We start from the raw sequence: 19,750 nt of genomic DNA, 5'->3' as shown, positions 1-19,750 counted from the left end.
GCAGTCTTTATCAAACTTAATTCGGTGTGATTGTATACGCTGTCCAAGTATACGCTGTCCTATATCCAAATAACGCTTCCATAACATCCAAAAATCTTTAACTGGTGAAAAAAGGATTATGAACCGGCAAGTTAACATCCCCCACATCAAAGCAGTTGGGTTTTTCAGATTATCAATCAGAATCGATCAAAATTACACAAATTCAACGTTGAGTTGGCAAATTCTTAATTTGGTCTGAACTCTAAAATTATGCGCCAACAAATTTGAGGCGGATTACGTTCATGCTTGACTCAGTTTAACGAATTTAGGCTGCGGTAGCAATTTTCATCCCGAAGACATTAATAATTCATACAACTTACATAGATTTTCCTAAGTTACTTGGCTACGTTACTTCCTAAAATAAGCCCCTGTGGCGGGGGGGGGGGGTTGAATGATTTTTCCTTGAACGTTTTTAGGGTCACTCAATCAATACCATTAGACTTTTCAAATATGTTTGAGAAAAACAATATAATTTTTGATAGCTTAAAACGGAATAAAATCAATTTAAACTCAAAATTTGACACATGCAATAAAAGTAAGGTGGTTTTGTTGTCCCAGGCAATCTATTTTGAGAAGTTCTTTCAAAATGCCTCGAATGACGTCAAGAAAATGTGTCAAATTTAATGATCTTTTATTTTCAAAGGTACGCGTCACATTTCAATCCTCGTATATTTTTTACACAAAAGGTGCAACAAAAGTTACGCAATTTTATCTTGTTTTGATAACAAAAAACCAACTAAAAACCTTCTTAGGACAAAATTGGCTGTATTAAAAAACGCAAACAACATCTAAGTAGTTACAAGATTGAACGACTTTTCAGGGAATTAAAGGAAGTGTATTCAATTTTGGGACTTAGTGGGTAAATGTGACATGTTTATTATTTATCAATTACAATGGCAATATATGCAGACAAAAGGTTCAAAGAAATCCCCGTTTTTTAATAATAGCACTTGGATTTCAAAAGAAAGGGGAAGGATGCCGCGGCGCCCCTGTTAATATTTCTTCAGACCATTGACCAGTCGTTTCCACTTCTTTTCTGGATTCAATCTCGACTCGACCTTCACATCCGAAAAGTAAAAACTGCCAGAGAAGACTTCAAAACACGAGTGTTCAATAGCGTAACAGCAATCAGTAGCATAATGCGCGCGGCTTATGATTTCTTCTACCCCCCCCCCCCCCCTCCCCGCTTATACTCAATTCGGTTAGCAACTCTTTCTCCAGTTTTTCCTTTGGTTCTATATTGCGACAAAAATTTTTCGCCTGCAAACATTTTGGATCAAGTTAACACCCTCCCCCCAAATACATCAAAGTAAGGTCCTCCGCCCAGCGCTGCTTGTAAAATGCTCTGATTGGCGGAAAATTCGAACTCAGAACCAAGCTAACATTCTCCCCCTAGACGTGTTAACTATGGGATGTTAACTTGGTCCAACGTATTTTTGCCGAAATTTGGCGTCAAAAAAATCGAAGAAATTATTTCAGGAAAAATATTCTGTGAGCGCAACAGAAAACTTTAAAATACTGAGCTCTTAAGAACTCAATAAATATTTTCGACAATGGAACTATGGCTATGTTGATCTTAGGTTTGAAATATCATATATTTAAAAATAACTACCGTCTCGAGCTTTTTCCATAAGAACGCATCTTTTGAACGTTAAAGAGACCTTAAAAATATTGATTTATCACCGGAACAAAACAAATCCCGCCCACATTTCAAATTGAGGTTAACCCAAGTCTTGGAGCATTCGGCTTTAACAAGGTGGATTAAAAAAGAGGAAACTTAATGCTAGACAAAAGAAGTAGCTGGCAGCGAGGAATTAAAAATAGTCAGACAAATCTAGTGCCACGGACGGGAAGAAAGAAACTCAAGTTGAAAATTGGAGAGAGACTTAATTTCAGTCGAGGCTCCGAGAACGAAATTAACTTGTCGCAAAATAATGCAAAACTGCGCATCGCATTACTAATGGTAGAATTACACATAATGAAAACACATGTACGTTGTGTATAAAATAAATCTTTTTGGCTCCAATGACTTTTTAAAAAACAGCAGGTGGAATATTTTTTTGAAAACAAGCCATCAACAAAAGTTTCAATTACAAAAGGTTACTTTGATCATCAACATTGATCTAGAGAAGCAACCAATCCTGCTCAATTTTTCAGTGATACAGAAATTTTTCAAATGTCAGTACAAAAAAAACTGAAAAACTAGTCAATTTTTTGGGCTGCGTTGAGGTTGTTGGCAAATCATCCTAATATTTGTCGGTAAGTTTTTTGATTTTGATTTGATAATTCGAAACTGGAGAGACTTTCAAAAAATATATATGATGAAAAGCTGAAAAACTTGGCTTTTGGAAAACAATTTTGTGTCAGAAAAACGAAAAAATGAAGGATCAAAAATTTGCTTATGTCCAGGTAAATTGCCGCTGATGAGTTTCCAAGAAAGCCTTTAGAAATTTTCCGACTTCAGAAAAAATGATGGGATATTTTAACTAAAATATTTTTCTGAGAAAAGTTCAGCTAGCAGTTTTTTTGAACAACTTTTAATACCATCTTTAAAAAATTGACGCCATGAAAAAACATCAACAAAAAACATTCATTCGTGTTTTGTTCAGTAAAGTGAGTTCACAAATGCCAATTTACCATATTCGAGATAAAAATTTTCGGTTAAATCTTAGCGTGGGCGGCGAAATAAACCGACTCGAAAGGCCAATCAATGAAATGAAGCAGGCCAATTGGTTTAATTAACTATTCTCTAGATGCAAAAAGACTTTGTGTAGTTGACTTTGGGGAAAATAATTTTTAAAAAAATCATCAAAAAATGCGTATACATATTTCAAATTATTAATCTGATTAAATTTGGTATACTAAAAACAAGGTCGGCAATTTTAAAATGCTGTCGGAACGTTCAAAGTTTTGCCCTGACGCGAGCGTTTTTGAACGTTTCTTAGTCCGCTGGAGCCAATTAGGAAATTTTCCTAGTCTTTTATGTAGTCTTGCGCTTCATACAGTTACTGATCAAATGGCAAAACATGGCAAAAACATACTAATTGTGCATTTCTCAATTTACCAGAGAGCTGCATTACTATTCAATAGAATTAAATTTTCGCAAAAAACCATAATAAGGAAAAACTAAGCCAAGTATGTTTATTGGTTATTTGTTCAAAATTGGAATTTTAGGATTTGTTTTTCTTGCAGTTAAAATCAAACAAGACTGCTAATATAGCAAGGCAAAGCCCTGAGTGGTCCGGCTGGCAATAAACTGGTCTCGGAATAGTTTTAGCTTAATGAAACATTGACATACAATTAAGAATCGTGTTCAAAATTAACAGAACTGCTCGTATCAGGGCAAAGCCCTGAATGTTCCGATTGCCTTTTAAGGTTTATGGAGCAGTAGTAACATTAAAAAAATTAGTTGTGATAAAGTAAATTGAAAAAAAAACTTTTTCTAAAATTGAATTTTTTTATGAAATCATCCCCCAGACGCCATATAAAGGAGAAAAGAATAGATTTCGCTCAATGTAACAAATCAATTATGGCAATTAAGCTTCTTTCAACCAATTTGGAACAATTTCTAAGACGGATTAAGTCCCAAATTGGCCGAAATTGCCATCAAACCCCCAAAATTTTACCAAAAATAAGCACAGGTAAAATATCTTTTCAAATTTAAGCTCAGGTCAACAAAATCCTTCGTCAAAAATGGCTAGTTGAAAAGTCGAATTTTGTCTGAAGTAAAAAAAAAACCACCTCGAGCACAAATATTCCGTTACTTTCGTATCAAAATTCGGAACAATAAGTCAATTAGCCTGCTTTAATTGATTTTGGAACGAACGAGTTTGTGGTGCGTTGAAATTCGTCACGCGTAAATTAAGATTACAGCTTCAAAGTATCACAGCGTTGTAATAGTCACGTTAGTCTATTACTGAGCGTTGAACAGCTATAAAAAATCAACATAGTCTAGTAATGAGAGCGACACTTCTGGGAGTACGAGCACATACTTCCTAACTTTCTTCAAAAATAAGAATAATTACCAATAAATATTGAACGATTACAATTTCATTCAAATTTAAGGAAGACGTCAAACATATTTCAATTTTGATGTCTGAAATAAACAAAAACTAGCCATCAATTCAGTTCACACATACATACTTACTCCAAAAGCTAAGCTGATAATATTTTCAGTTAGTTGAAATGAGCTGTTTCACCTATGTTTACGAGTTTCAAAATGTTGCCTTTTTTTTCTTCAAATATTCACCTTTATGAGAAAAACTCCATGTCTTATTGACGGCTGAGTGTCACCTTGTTTGTAGGTTAAAGGTCAAAAACATAAAATTAGCAATTTTATATTATGTATATTTATGTTTATATGTTTATATATACTTAATATACAATTGCTAATTATATGTTTTGACCTTTAAGCTACAAGCAACGTGACACTCAGCTGTCAATAAGACATGAAGTTTTTCTCATGATGTAGGAAGTAGTCGGAAAACATATTACCAGTCAGACTTATTAGACTTTCCTTCTATGTTTCATGATTTTGGCACATAGCCTAGTTTTTCAACAAAAAATTGATCATAGAAACACAGCAAAATTTGCTGTACACATCCTGCAGATACACAAAAAATGTTTTAGTTTTCTTTTTTTAAAGAATCAGCTGTAGGTTTTTTCCAACACCCGACTCCAATTTTGCAGTATTTAACAATTTTTGAATCTGCTTTTTTTTTTTCTAATTGATCAATATTAATTTTTATGGCCTTTCAATTTAATATTTTCGCGTTCTCTGAGATTTTGGCAATTTTTTGAGATTTTTGAATACTCAATTCTAATTGGCTGAAAAGAAGTGAAAAAAAAACTCCAGCATTCGTTTCCTCCGTCAGAGGGACGCCACCATTTTACATCATTAGACCACTCAAAACTCGATTCAAGCAGATTCACAAAATTGAACTAAATTTCACTATCTATTTCAACCAAATGTCTAATTACCTTATTTTCAAGATTAATTTAGAAAACAGAAAAATTATTTAATATTTGTTTCAGAAATTTTCGAGTTGATGGTACACTTTGTACACTACACCAGTTGATTAGTGGACACGCCCGGGTTGAACTTTTGGTATTAGGCTGAACATAATCACTTTTTTTATATATAATGACGTTTTTACCACTGATTCATTGTTATTACATATATTGTTGATAAAACAACAAACTGTATCGTTGAACACGCTCGCCCGGACAAAAGAACCGATAATTAAAGATAACTATTTCTAAAATTCAATTGACCTGCTTAATTGACCACCAAATAGACCAAGTTAGGATCCTCCACCCCAGCGCTCAATTTAAATTCAATTTGCTAAGCGCTGCATGTAAAATGCTCGATTCTGATTGGCTTTGGGAGGGGGGGGGGGGGGAGGATGTTAATTTGGTCTATACAGACTTTTATTCAGTAAAATTCAATAAAATTAACTTCCGAAATTTTTTTGAACATTTTTTCCTTTCTTTTCTTTTCAATTTTTGAAGAAAACTGACTGCTGTCGAGCATGCCTAATTTACTATTACTAGCGACAATTTCTGCTTTCGTTTTGATCCTCTCATCGTGCAATGAGCAAAAAACGACACAATTTTAAAAAAAAAACAAGTCGAAACTTTTTGTGGTACTTGCATAGCTACCGGCTGTCTATGTTGAATATTGTGTTTATTAGTGACCTAAATCAACAAAAAGTAATGTTTGAGATAATTTTGGCAAATTGCTGAGCTGAAATTGTAAGGGAGACACCTTGAGCATGGTTGAATCAGTTGACTTGTTCTCCAGAGAAAAGATTTTCATTCATAGGGTTCTAGTATACGTTTAAATCCATTTTTTAGTCCAATTTTGTTGTCTGAGCATAACATGGGAATAGATTATACTTACAACATTTCAGACTACGAAAATCCTTTATAATCGATTCGCTTTCACTTTTCTTAAATGCGGGTAATGAAAATTCAAAAGTCCAGAAATCGTGTTCGAGGCTTTTTGACGTTTTGAGTAGTACATCACACTTAGTGCACAAACCCGAATTTGACGCAGCTGTTCGCAAAATTCTTACTCATCAATAAAGACACTTACAATTGATGAAGCAGCTATAGGGCTGCACTGCTGGTACGAAAAGAAAAATTGTCCAAATTTCAGTAAACTTGCAAAATTAATTGACCATTTTTCAACAGAGTTGCTGAAAAAATGGAGAATAACAGCCTAAATGAATAAAAATCTGAACTTTAACAGCGCTCTTCAACAGCGCCATTTAGTCGTTTTCAGACGATCCTCAAACTTTGCTTCTGATGAACATGAAGATGATGCAACTTTTCCTCAAGGTTAATCACAGGTTCTGGGACGAGCACATTTTTGACAGAAAAATAACGCCTCCAGAAACTATGTGTGTGAAATTAAATTCAACTTGTTCAATTAATGATTTCAATTTCTAGTATATTTTAAATGGTTGTTTTTAAATTTAAAATTGCATACTATCTGCCAATTAGTTTTTGAACACTCCTGTTTAGTACTGCAGAAGAACAGTGAACTGCGAACAGTTAATGCACGCTTAGTTTGACTTGCATTTCCAAATGGCTTTCTGAACTAATAGGGAGTCAAAATAGAGAGTTTATAGTTTATTCTGCATCGTTAAATAACTCTTTGATAATTCAAAATCAAAAGAGATATAAGCCATTGATTTCGTTTTTCAGGTCAGGAAAATTCTTTCTTGTTTTTTTTATTTCATCAAGAAGATCCGGTTTAAAACTTTTATTCTAGTTTAAAAGCAATTAAATTGATGGCTGATGTTGCTGCCATTGATAATATAAAGGTTGTGTCGATTTTGGTCGCTTACCACGCCATTGAGGGTTTTATACCTCAACGTATGATCTTCTAATTCTGGAATCCGAATGGATCGATAAACTGATATTCTAATGCGAAGCGAGATAAGAAAAAGCTAGTTTAAACCAACGTTTATTTATGGTCTGACCGTTCGTTCGGTCGTCATTTGAGAGAAGGTCCCTCAAGGTCGGCCAACCGGCTAAATATATGGTTATAATATAACTAAATTTAAATAACATGAATAAATAGATATATATCTAAGTTTAGCCGATCCATGCCGGATGACAGGGGGAGAGGAAAAAGCTTCAAACTAAATAATTCTCTTTTCTCATCTAGGACACCAGAGTTTGCAATTGACCAAATTTGAAAAAGTTTGCAGAAAAAAGCTAACTTTTCAAACCAAATTTGTGTCTCAAGGTTGCCTATATCTAAGTTTAGCCGATCCATGCCGGATGACATTACCCCTTGACAAAGTTTTAATACACTACATATAGATATAAATTGAGTTCTAGGGTCCCCGTGTGACCTTTACAGATTTTTGAGTTTTTAGTCCCCGTGGGATTTCGAAAGTTTTGTCTACTTGTTTCCATCTTTTGACAGTTCTTCTTCCTGTTTGTTATGCTCCTCATCTTCCTGCATTTCACTGTCATCCGTTTTCTTTTGAGTGTCAATGTTTTTGACGAATAGGATGTCGTTGCCGTTTTCTACATTTTCATCCTCCGTTGGTGACGTCAGGTCCACCACTTCTGTCTGGTTGGCGCCGTGTTTTGGGCTGATGGCCTCAATGAACTTTAAACAAGCTTGGTACTGTGGGGTCTTGTCCGTGAAACCCATTTCTTGTATTAGAGACTTCAAGCTTGGGTATTCGGATATTGGTTGATCAGGTGGCGAGTCTATTTCGAAACGAAGCTCTTTTTCTTTTGGCACTTCGTTGCTCTCTTGTTCGCTGATCGTATTTTTCGGTATGACATTTCCAAATGCATTTGTCAACGCCGATTGGCGGTTTCGTGTGGATTTTCTTTGGGGTGCCAGTGCTGGTGGTGTACTATTCTGGTTTTGACGTTTTGGTGAAGGAGCTTCATATTCAGAAGATGTGGAGAATCGGTTGTCGTCGGAGTAGCTCGAGTCTTGCTTCTCGGGTGCTGTCTTTTCCTTTTTTACAGTATCGTCCGTTTGTACGCTCATCCCTCTTGTTTGTAGGTTCTGTGTTGGGCGTCCCCCAGTTCTTTTCCCCGATGCCTTTGCCTTTCGCTTTGTTGGGCTGCTCGTTTGTTGTCTTAGTGTCTGCTTCTTCGTTTGCTTCACTGGCAGGCCCGTAGTCTCATTCTCTTTGAACCTTGCGTGTTGTGGCGGGTTGATATTTTCTTTGTCTGTTTTTTGTTGTGTCGGAGAATTTGTTTTTTTTTGTAGTTTCTTTGGCATTTGTGGGCTTGCTCTCCCTTTTTCTCTGATTGACACTTCGTCTTCCGACCATCTTTGTAGATCATGCATGATCTCTGCGGGTAATGGTGGCTTTTTGAGGTTCTTTCTATATTTCTCAAGTGAAATTTCAAGGTTTTCTTCGTCTAATCTTTCCAAAATGGCTTTTAGTTTCTATTGGTGCAATTCTGTAGATCCTTTCGTAACTATCAGTATGTCGTCTAAGTATGCATATGAGTTCGTGCAGTTTGTTAAGTTTAAATCAATTGTTTTTTGAAATTCGGCTGGCATATCCGTGAGGCTGTAAACTCCTGTCTGGAATTGATACGTTCCCGTCGCATTGCTACCGATTAGACTGAAGTTGCATAGTTCGCACGTTGGTTGATCCAGCGGGATTTGAGAGTATGCGTAACGAAGATCAAGTTTGGAAAACAACGTCTGTTTTGTTTTGTATGATTTAACGACTTGAGCGATGTTACTCAGCAATAAATCAATGTTAGGCATTTGGTATTTGTTTTTATGAATAAATTTGTTGATTTTCTTGGAATCCAACGCGAGTTTTACTGTTTGATCTTTTTTTAGTGTGATGACAATTGGACTGATAAATTGTTGATCGGAACACTTGTCTAGTTTGATAATGTGTTTCTGGTCAATTAATTTGTTTAATTCCCCTTCCACACGTTCTCGGAGATGTATTGAAATGCGTCGACGTTTTTGTTGCATCAGTACAAACTCTTGAATGAACTGTGTTTTCAACGTATGATTTTTGGATTTTCCGATACATAAGCATAGTTGTTGAAAATTGTCTTTGACCCATTGTTTAATTTCTGGATCAGACTCTTCTTGTTCTCGTATAACATTAACGTTTTGTTTGTGTTTTTCTTGGATTAATTTGATACCAATCTGCGGTAAAATATTTCGTCATATAATATCTGCTTTTTTGTCATCTACCACAATGAAAGGAGCTGATTGGATTTAATCAGTCTTCCCTTTGGAACGATCGTTTCACCATTGTAGCACGCTAAGTTTCTTGCGGTGTCTCCTGTTGGAATGGTTTTGAACAGTGCCTTTTTGTCGTAGTGTTGAATGCGCCGTGAAGTTTTTTTCGTTTAAGAACGACATCGGGCTACCCAAATCGGCTATAGCATATAATTGCTCTGAACTTGTCTTCAATTTGACGATGTGTCCGTTTAAGTCATCTTCAGCTAGTGTACTTGTGTTTTTAATTTCGAATGATTCCGCAATTGCCATCACCGAAAATTTGTCTATTTGAGAATCTTCCCAGCCGCTGCTTGAAGAAAATTCAGCTCCATTTTTAGTCTCTAGCTCCTCCTGTTGGTCAATTTGCGTGTCTTTTAAATAGTTTACGTGCGTGGACCGGCGTATTTTAGCGAAATGACCCCGTTTGGCGCATTTCGAGCAAATTTTATCTTTTGCAGGGCAGGACAGTAAACGGTTTTGATTATACTGATTTCCGCATTTATAACACTGTTTTTGACTACCTGTGTTGGTATTTTTTTGTTGACCTCTGGTGTTTTGTGAACCGCGTGGGAAAATTTGCCCTCGAGCGCCTCGCCCTCTTTGTATGTTTGAAGTATTAGAGTAGTTATAGCGGCCCCGCGTGTTTATGTAGTTGACCGGTTCTTGTTTTGGCGTAATCTGATGTCCTCCGAAGGGATTGGTTTTCATAGTACGACGATGTTCAGTTCATTTTTTCGACGTACTGCGTATTCGAACGCGTCTTGTGGGCTCCTTGTTTGTGCCAACAGTTCTTCTGCGATTTTGTCACTGTTCGTGTATGCTGTGAGCAAGTCCCTGACCCATTCGTCTTCTCGGTCACCGCAGTCAGCTCGTGACGCTAGTTCCACGAGATCCGAATGAAATTGTCCTAAGCTTTCTGTTTTTTTTTGTTTTCTACAGATAAAAATGTATCTTTCAAAAGCAATTATCCTAGTTGTCACAAAAATATCCCCGAGTATTGTCATCAGTTCTTGTGTGGAGACGTTATGTAGTTCCAAATTAGGCCTTTTCTGTTGTATTTGTCTTTGTCCTTCTGCTCCTAAACATAAGAATAGGTAGCTGCGCACTTTTGCGTAGGCTTCGTCCCATCTGAATGAATTGCAAAGTACTCCTTATTCCCGGGCTTTTATAACGTGATTCTCCCAACCAACTCTTTTCTCTTGGTTTCTGACCTCTCTGTTCTTCCTTTGTGCCTCAGTTTCTTCCGTGATTTCAAGTTCGTAAACTGGCTCTGGCGGTTCGACTAAATTTGGTCGGGCTCTCAGTAAATTTCGCACTTCTATCCCATCCTTCACGAATATGGCCATTTCCACTATTGCTGCCCACTTAGTCCACTCTAGCGGTGGTTCGGCAGATGCCTTCTCCCAGAACGGGTTAATGTTTAGTGGGTTTTTGGAGTATCCTGCTGGTTGCGCCATGTCATACCTCAACAAAATGATCTTCTAATTCTGGAATCCGAATGGATCGATAAACAGATATTATAATGCGAAGCGAGATAAAACAACTAGTTTTAACCATTGTTTGTTTATGGTCTGACCGTTCGTTCGGTCGTCATTTGAGAGAAGGTCTCTCAAGGTCGGCTAACCGGCCAAATATATGGTTATAACATAACTCAACCTAAATAACATGTATAAATATATGTATATCTAAGTTTAGCCGATCCATGCCGGATGACAGGGGGAGAGGAAAAAGCTTCAAACTAAATAATTCTCTTTTCTCATCTAGGACACCAGAATTTGCAATTGACCCAATTTGAAAAAGTTTGCAGAAAAAAGCTAACTTTTCAAACCAAATTTGTGTCTCAAGGTTGCCTGAAACATCGAAGTTTTACGGTTAAAAATCCTAATATTGAAAATCGCAAAAGGTGTATGTAAATTATTGGATTAAGTTAACATCCTCCTCCCCAAATTTACAAAGTTAAGATTTTCCATCCTAGCGTTCAGTTTAAATTAAATTGGCTGCGTATTGGCTGAAAAGTTGAACTCAGAACCAAGGTAACACCCCTCCCTAAACGGCTCTAGGGGGAGAATGCTAGTTTGGTCCAAATTATCATTTTTCAACCTGTGGACCGAATTATAACATCTTCTAAAATCTTTTCAGATTCGATTTTTTGAACTTGCTTTTTAAAAGTTTTTGAGTATATGTTTCGGTTACACAATAGTCGTCTTAGAGGTATATCAAAAATGACCTGAAAGTATGGCAGGTCCTAGAGGGCGAGATGAATGGTAATAGTCATTTTTATGTGTTGGCTGGATATTGGGCGAGTTATTGTGAACTGCCCGGGCACTTAATGGATCAGTCTCTTCTCCATAAAAAGACCAGCCAAAAGGGGTGAGTATAAAGGCTGGTTTAAGAAGGGATGGGGCTGAGTTGTCTGACTGCGTCAATCGGAGATAAAAGCACCTCAATTACAAGTGCAAACAGCCCCATAATACCATCACCCATTCATTCAGCCGAAAATCAAACAAAGTGTCAGTAAGCCTAAAATGAATTTCTTTTTTCAATCTGAACGTTGGCGAAGCTCAAGTGAAATGTCTCAATGGTCTGAAGTCTTTCTTCGAATGGAAGTTTCATGTTGACAGTTTTTCAAATACTCGATTTTTTTTGAAGTTTTATGAACATTTCGGTGAAAAAAAAAATTCTTACGAACGTTTTCAATGCTTTTCGGTTTTACTCTCTATCGTACCATAGAACAGGCCAAAAACATTTGAAAATAATCGCCGTTAAAAGTAAAAGCTAAAATTAATCCCTAAGGGTTGAACTGGACTTATACTGCATTTAGTTTCTTGCTAACCCTCCACCCTGCTCGGTAAAAAATTAAACTGTCCCAAATGTATAAATTAAGGAGACATTTCATTTCCAACCCTGCAATTGTCAAGACTACCTGAAAACACATGGCTTATGAAGTTGCTTAGCTTCTTACAGTTGAATGACAGACTTAAATACTTTCAGAGGGGTCTTTGTAATCCGTTTTGCACAAATGTCGCCTTGACGTAAGCTTTAATTTTCTATACAGCTTATTATTATTTAATGTCGTTAATATTTCATGACTTTCACCAGTGAATTTGCTTCACCTTTTTCAATAAAAAGAATTTTATGACCAAGCTAATTCATTTTTGTAATTTTTGAACAGCGGGTAATTTTCGAGTTTAATTTGTTTAACATTGGACCAAGGCCTTTCGAGTTGACTCTACAAAATAGATAAGTGACTAAAAACAATTGTGTTTTGTTTTAATTTAATTTGTCTTATACATTTGAATCACCTCCCTCTCAACGGTAAGCCTCAGCTTTTTCATCTAATGTTTATAAATTTGGAATTATACCAGCTACTCTCAATTTTGAAGCGATATGAACAAAGCTCTGTTTACTCAAAATTTCACCTACTCTGTTGATTTTTTCAGCTTATAGGTGGCGAGATGGCGGGAATATTTGCCACGTTATTGAATCAGTGATGGGACCTCAAGCAAATTATACCGACATAAGCTGGAAAGGAAATAAACGCGCTGGCGATCTAAATTGTCTTCAAAAGTAAATACAAATCGACATTTGTGGCGCGTGGCGAAAAAAGGAAAAAACCTGGAAATGAGCAATTAAAGAATAACGAAAAAATTTCATGAGCCTGATACTTTGTGCTTTTAGAAATTAATCAGTCAAACATTTTGTTATTCATTCATATCAGTTTTTTATTTGAAAATTGACAGTAAGACATTTTTTGTTTACTTCACCAGAAATATCTGGAGAAGAAATTATTTTGAAGCCAGTAGAGTTCAAGTTCAGTGCATCCAGTTTACATTTATGACATCTGGACGTTATGGACGGCTCTGAAATCAAAGCCAGTCTCAAGGTTGAATTAAAAAGGGAAAATGTGCTATTCCAAGTTCCCATATTATTTCCTTGGAATTACTTTTTATGATTTTATGGATCGAAATTTGAACGCTGATTATCATTAAAAAAAGACTACCAAGAAAAAACTTCAATTGCTAAACAGCCGGAGAAAAGAGAAAATCGAGAAAATTTGAGTGTTTCCAAGAAACTTTTAATCTAGAAAGCTTGAAGATGCGCAATCAAATTGGCGAATTATAAGACCCTCATCGAATACGGGAAAAGACACTGAAAAAGGCGAATAAGAAATAGTATCAAAAACTGAGAAAGAGAATTGATATCCAGAAGATCAAAATGCTGAACACAACCACAGCCGCCAAAATTTCCCTGGCGTGTTCAACGATGTCCGCAATGCTCATTGGATTTCTGGGAAACTCCATCATCATATTCCTGTTCGTTTTCAACAAAGGTGAAAGTCTAGCCTTTTTTATCAACCCCCCCCCCCAAAAAAATGGCACCTATTTTTTCTGACTCCCCTGCAAGACAAAAGTTCGACGGTTATAAAAACCAATATGTGGTTATTATTAACTGTTTATCAGTTTTATTATTTATTGAATAACAAGTGTTGAGGGGTGGGGTTATTATAACTAGATCCGAGGAGAGAAATGTAGCCCTTTTGCTGTTGAAATATATCTCAAAAAGTGACATTTGTGGCTCGTTTTGCATTAGTGTTTGTTTAGGGCAGGTGGGCAAATAAGACGTGTTATAAGGGCGGCAGCTAAAGGGGACCCAAAACAAAAAAGGAAAATATTTTAACTATTTTTCAATGCTTAAAAACCAGCAAACTGTTGTAACTAAAAAAAAAACTAAACGAGAAACAATAATAAATTTTTGTGGACGTTCGCGGCTGATTCATTATTTCAAGACATTTTGTCAATGGATGGTACACTAGCAAATTGAGAGTTTTGAAGCTGAAAATTATTGATAACACTGTCAGTGGTTGCGGCCAGTAGCGGATTTAGGGGGGAGGGGGCTTCGAACCCCTGCCGACCCAAAGGGTCCCCCATTTGTACTATTTTGAGATATCCATTTTAGGCTGAATGGCCCTACTAATTTTGAGGGGGGAGCGCGCGCCGAAAAAACGCGAGTTTTTGGTCAAATTTTTCCAAAAAGTGACTTTTTTCAGAAATTTACCTCTGCGGCGCAGAAATTTTGGTTAAAATGAGTTTGGGAGAGCTCAGAAAATGAATCTGGTCGACGTAAAAAAAAAAAGGTCGCCAAAATTTTCAATTTTTTTTGAAAATCCGCCACCCCTCGAGAACATAATCCTAGAGCCGCCCCTGGTCGCGGCAAAACTTGCACTCAGAATAGTTAAAACAAAACATACCTAAACTTTTTCCTGATCACAATCCAAATGATTTTTTTCTTTACCTAACACCACAGCCAAAATCATTTCCGCAACAGCTCATTTTCACTATACACATGTCTTATTATTTGTTTGTGAATTAGACAAACTGTTCCAGATTCCGCAAATACTCTTGCGGGGGACCGACCTTTTACCAGACCAACTTTTACCAGAAAAGTTATAAAATGGACCTTTTACCAGACTCGATAAACAAATTTGATTGACAGATATAATGACGCCGTTTAGTCTGGTTAAAGACAATGATTTCACGGTTTCTCAGCGAAGTTTTGTTTGTTCTAACCGCTTCCTTTTCGAATCTTCCGCTCTAATTTAAATGTATCTTAATTGAATTATTGCATTGTGGTCTGGTAAAAAGTCGGTCTGGTAAAAGAACTAGCCTTCTCTCGCGGATTCCATATTTTTTGGGCAATTTTGAGCGGTACAGTGATTTAGGTATTTATTTGGGTGGAATTCAAAACAGAAAAAATAATTAAAGAAAAGTAGCAATATTGAGGATTCCGCGACAAATCTGATTTTGGCCTCTTACGGAATCCGCTTACAATGCACAGAATGCACAATTTGGCGTCGTAATGATATAGCTCGAACTTTTCCAAAAATTTAATAACGAATTTTTTTGGTATAGCACTTTACATTTCTTCAGAAAATTGATTATTAAAGGTCTGCATGAAACTACCTTTATAAAAGAACTACACTAAAAACGGAATTAAGAGAGTTATTTACCGCAAATTGTTTCAGGGAAATAGATTTTTTTGATGTTTTCATATCAAGCGTCTCCGTGACATTAAGAAACTGTGGAATTAAGATTAGCTGTAGCTGAATGGTTGAAATAAATGTCCGGATTGGTCTTGCACCGCAAATTGGTACTGCTTTAGTAAGATTCTTGTTATTTTCCAGTAATGCATCAGACTCCGCAAAGTTCCACTTTGACAGCTTAAGTTTTAATAATCAGTTTAACCTTTTAAAAAATTTTACGGCAAAAGTTAGGCAAGCTTTTAGAACCTCGCCCAAGAATGAGCAATTTTGGAACCGATTAATGTTGTCATGCCCATTGTCATTGGAGCGATTGAATGAAGCTAAACAGTTGAAATTGAAAGTCAAAAAGACGCCTTACAGCTTAGAACAAATTGAGATCTTCTAAAAAAATTATAGCATCAAAAATTATAGCAACAAAACGTTATTTTTTGGTAATATAAATTTTTTTCTTTATGCAGCTTGTCTTAAGTTCGTATGTGTTTCTGCAGGGGCGGATCTGGGATTTTCTCGAGGGGGCGGATTTTCAAAAAAGTTCGAAAATTTTGTCGACCTTTTCTTTTTTTAGGTCGACCAAATTGATTTTCTGAGCTCTCCTAGATCACTATAAAGATCCCAATTTTTGACCAAATTTTCTGCGCCGCAGACAAAATTTTGAAAAAACAGGCCAAAAAGGCGTTTTTAAGCAATGTTAGGAAAATTTTGACCAAAAAATCGCGTTTTTTCGGCGCGCGCACCCCTTCAAAGTTAGTATATATTGGCGTCAAAGGCGCTTTTAGAAAAATTTTAGGGTCCGTCACCAAAAATGGATACCTCAAAATAGTACAAAGGGTGACCCTTTGGGTCGGCAGGGGGTCGAATTCCTAAGGGGGGGGGGTCCGCCCTCCCTCCTAAATCCGCTGGTGTGTTTCTGCATATGCATGAGACCCGTATCGTCAATAGGCCAATATGGTTTTAACATGGTAACAAACGCGACCCATCTGAGCTTTTATTGAAGTATCTTAAGCAAGCGGGTAAAAACCCAAACCTGATCATTGTTCCTTCTACCCTTCGGTACAATAAAATCTGTGGTGTGCGCAGGAACTCTAAAGAAGGCGATATCTTTTTAGGTTGATTGATTTGATTTGCCAAGCTCTCTTTAAACCCTATAAATACCCTAGTTGCCAAAAACTTATGCGCCGCAAGCAAATCTTTGAAAAAAACAAGCCTAAAATGATAAACTTGAGCACTTCTTGAAAAGTTTCAGCAACAAAAAAAAACAAGTTTTGGCGCGCGCTTCCCTCAAGTTTAGGGTATATTATAGCCGAACGTAATTTTGAGCCTTCATGTCTTTCCATCATCTCTCTTTTTCTCTTTTCCCCAAAAATAACCATGATTGGAAACATTAGAAAGAGGGAAAAGAGCCGTTTTATTTTTGTGTACTAGGTCTGCGCAATGGGACCAACATGCAGCTGGTGAATGTGGCGGCGTGTTACATGACCACAGCTGTGCTCCACATGCCCGCCTGTCTCATCTCCATCTCCTCCGGACCCCATCCCCCCTTCAGCCCCCTCTTCTGCAAACTACTTCAGTTCACAAACGACCTCATATACATACAGGTATTAGTCACAGCAGACACAGAGAACACAAAACGACTTTACGAAGAGACATACTTGACGCGCAATGAGCTCGAAAACTTCCAAAAATCATTTTTATTGCAATTAAAACAGAAAAAAATATATATCACAGATAAAAAAAACAGAAAGAGTTTAAAAAATATGACTACATGCAGGTATTGTTCACAGACTGTAGTAGTTTTTAGTGGTTTTTGGGAACCTTCTGAGTTATGGACTTATTAACCATGTACAGCGAATACAAGAGACGGAAAACTGAACTAGTGGGCATAATTGATAGATATTTAACTTAACAATTTTAAAGACCATTTTTTTGTTTTGAAAAATTTAACAGCCAAAAACAGTTGAAAATAACGACCCAGCATTCAAGCATTTAATTTAAACAATCATTAAACGCCGAGGCAAAAACGAGCAAGGCATCACTTGAGATACACTAGAAACATAGCATGGCAAGCTAGCAGAAAATGAAACAAAAACACGAGGTCGAAAAAGTTATTTTAGGGAAAAAATTGGGAAAATAAGATCGACCAAAATTTTTTTAAGTTTGTCTCGAGTCGACTTAACTTTGAAAAAATAAGTCAAGAGAGCCAATTATCAGCGTTTAAATTGGCATTGAAGCGATCGAAACAAGAATAGATCATAGCAAAATTAGTTGAAGATTTGAGAATAGAAGTTTTTTGATAGAAAAAAAACTATTTTTTTTAAAGAAAAAGGGCAAATTACAAACAAGGATAGCCGGTTAGTAAGCAGTTAGCGCAAGGGTAGCCGGTTAGTTAGCAGATAGCGCAAAATGTTTCGACCATAGTCTTAAAAAATACAACCAAAAAAGAATATTTTTCGATATGAGTGTTGTTTTTTTGCGTGTTGTGACGAAAGGATCTGAACAAAAAACTTTAAAAAATGTTCGAGAATCATAGTAAAATAGGCAATTTAAAAAACATATGAAGTAAAAAATAAATGACCAGAAAACAAACTAAAAAATAGCAGTTTCAAAAGGGCGCAGAAATACTAAAACAACTAAGTTTTATCCGAGTAAAACTAAGTTTTTGATGCTTAAATTAAGCTATTGTAAGCTTTTAAGCTATTAAAATAAGCTATTGTCGCTTTATTCGCTCGAAATTAGACAAAAAATTACAAATTTCACACCCGTTTTACCAAACGCTGGGAAAACTTTTGATTTTTTTTATTCCGTTTAAATTACGTAAGTCACGGCTTTAATATGATATATCATTCAACGGCTCCTCAGAATTTTTTAAATGTTGAAAAGTTGTTCATACAGTAGTATTCATTGTTCACGCTGGCACGTTTTGTTGCAGCTAAGATTATAAAAAGTCATTATAAATAAGTTTTCGTAAAATAAATTTCAAAAAAAAATTCGAAGGGGGGAACTGGAGAACAGCCCATTCAACTCACTCCGATGATTATTTGTGGTAGCTGATTTTGCAAGGAAAACAAAAAAAAAGAAAAAAACACCCGAACACAAAGTTACTTCCCGTTTTTCAAACGGTCATCCATTATATACTGACAAGGTTAAATAATAGAAATTATGAAAACAGAGGCCCCTGAAAAAAAACCTTCAGATCTAATAACGTAAACAAACCTTAATCATGTTAAAACTAGCTCTTGGTGAGGAGGGTTATTCTCATGCGTGAAGGACCGAATGCGCGAAATTTCTCAACCAAACAAAGCCCTTTAAACTGTTCAAAATTGTTTAATTTGTTGCTCATTTCTTTCAAATTATTCAATTCTGAGCACTTATTGGTTGAAAAATTTTTCGCGCATCTGGTCCTTTGGGCGAGGAATCTCCCTTGGTGAACATCAAGAAAAAATTGAGCTTTGTTGTAACTTCAATGAACTCTAGTGTAAACACACGGAAAATTGAGGCGCGCGGTGAGCTTTCAAAATGTTTTTTTTTTGGATAAATTACATATTCAAATGATAAAAACGTTTTTATTTAAAATTTCACCAGCCTTGACATAACCAGAGATTAACTAAACAATTGGGTAATTGAAACTCATAAATTTTCTCCTTTAAAACTCATAAATGAAGTGGTTAGGTTTCCGCCTCTCAGACGAATGGTAGGATGTTCAAGCCCACCATTATGCGTGCTCGCTGCTTGAGGGTCAGGCAACATACCCGCTTGGAAAAATAGCCGAAAAACTGTGCATGTTTTTCTGGGGGCGCAAAGGCGGTTCTCCGTGAAGAGCTGAACACCTCACATCTTGGTCCTTTACCTTAAAGGAAAAATTATCTTAACTCATGGAACCCCCTCAAGAACTGTTTTTGAAAATCCGTCCCTCCCCCTTTGAGAAAAATCTAGATTTGCCCCTTCACGCCAAAATGAAAGTTGACTTTTTTTCCAGATATGTTTCGCGACGTGCGCCCTCGCCTTCTACCAGTGTTTCTCAATCAAACCTTTCTTGACTCTCAAAAGATCGAACAGCGGATCTCAAACTGCAGTCGTAAACAACAACAGGTTGAAATACTTGTTATGTCTGATCACGTGGGTCCTGTCTACAGGCGCCAGTGTGACGTCACAGCTATTCAACGCAGATTGTTCCGACGTGTTTGCAAGATATTCGAACTTTATCATTTCGTGGTCTGTCTTCATCGGCATGTTCGTGCTATGCTCCTTTATCACTCTGGGGTTTCTGGTCATGACTTATTCACGCATCAGCAGAGCCAGAAGTTTGCTGCCACAGAGAATGAAAATGGTCGACACTGTAAGTCAAACTCCTGGAAATTTTTAGAAAAAAAAATAAACTAATTTTGGCTAGCAAGCTTATGATATTAGCAGCAGGTTGAAACTTGGAAATTGTA

General features: G+C 36.5%; 2 protein-coding genes across 4 annotated transcripts in view; one reads left to right on the top strand and one right to left on the bottom strand.

The window, feature by feature from the left end:
* LOC134851528 (la-related protein 1B-like) overlaps window positions 1-19,750 on the bottom strand; it is a 424,232-nt gene that overhangs the window by 237,733 nt on the left and 166,749 nt on the right. The window lies entirely within an intron of this gene.
* LOC134852061 (probable G-protein coupled receptor 63) overlaps window positions 1-19,750 on the top strand; it is a 30,306-nt gene that overhangs the window by 10,281 nt on the left and 275 nt on the right. Inside the window, exons 2-4 of the mRNA XM_063868341.1 lie at window positions 12,721-13,610; window positions 16,743-16,915; window positions 19,294-19,653. Coding sequence (XP_063724411.1) covers window positions 13,496-13,610; window positions 16,743-16,915; window positions 19,294-19,653 — 648 coding nt within the window. The 5' untranslated portion in view covers window positions 12,721-13,495. The remainder of the gene's footprint in view (window positions 1-12,720; window positions 13,611-16,742; window positions 16,916-19,293; window positions 19,654-19,750) is intronic.

Source organism: Symsagittifera roscoffensis, chromosome 7 (assembly GCF_963678635.1).
Source record: "Symsagittifera roscoffensis chromosome 7, txSymRosc1.1, whole genome shotgun sequence".
Classification (NCBI taxonomy): Eukaryota; Metazoa; Xenacoelomorpha; order Acoela; family Convolutidae; genus Symsagittifera; species Symsagittifera roscoffensis.
This window is presented reverse-complemented; position numbering and strand designations above follow the sequence as displayed.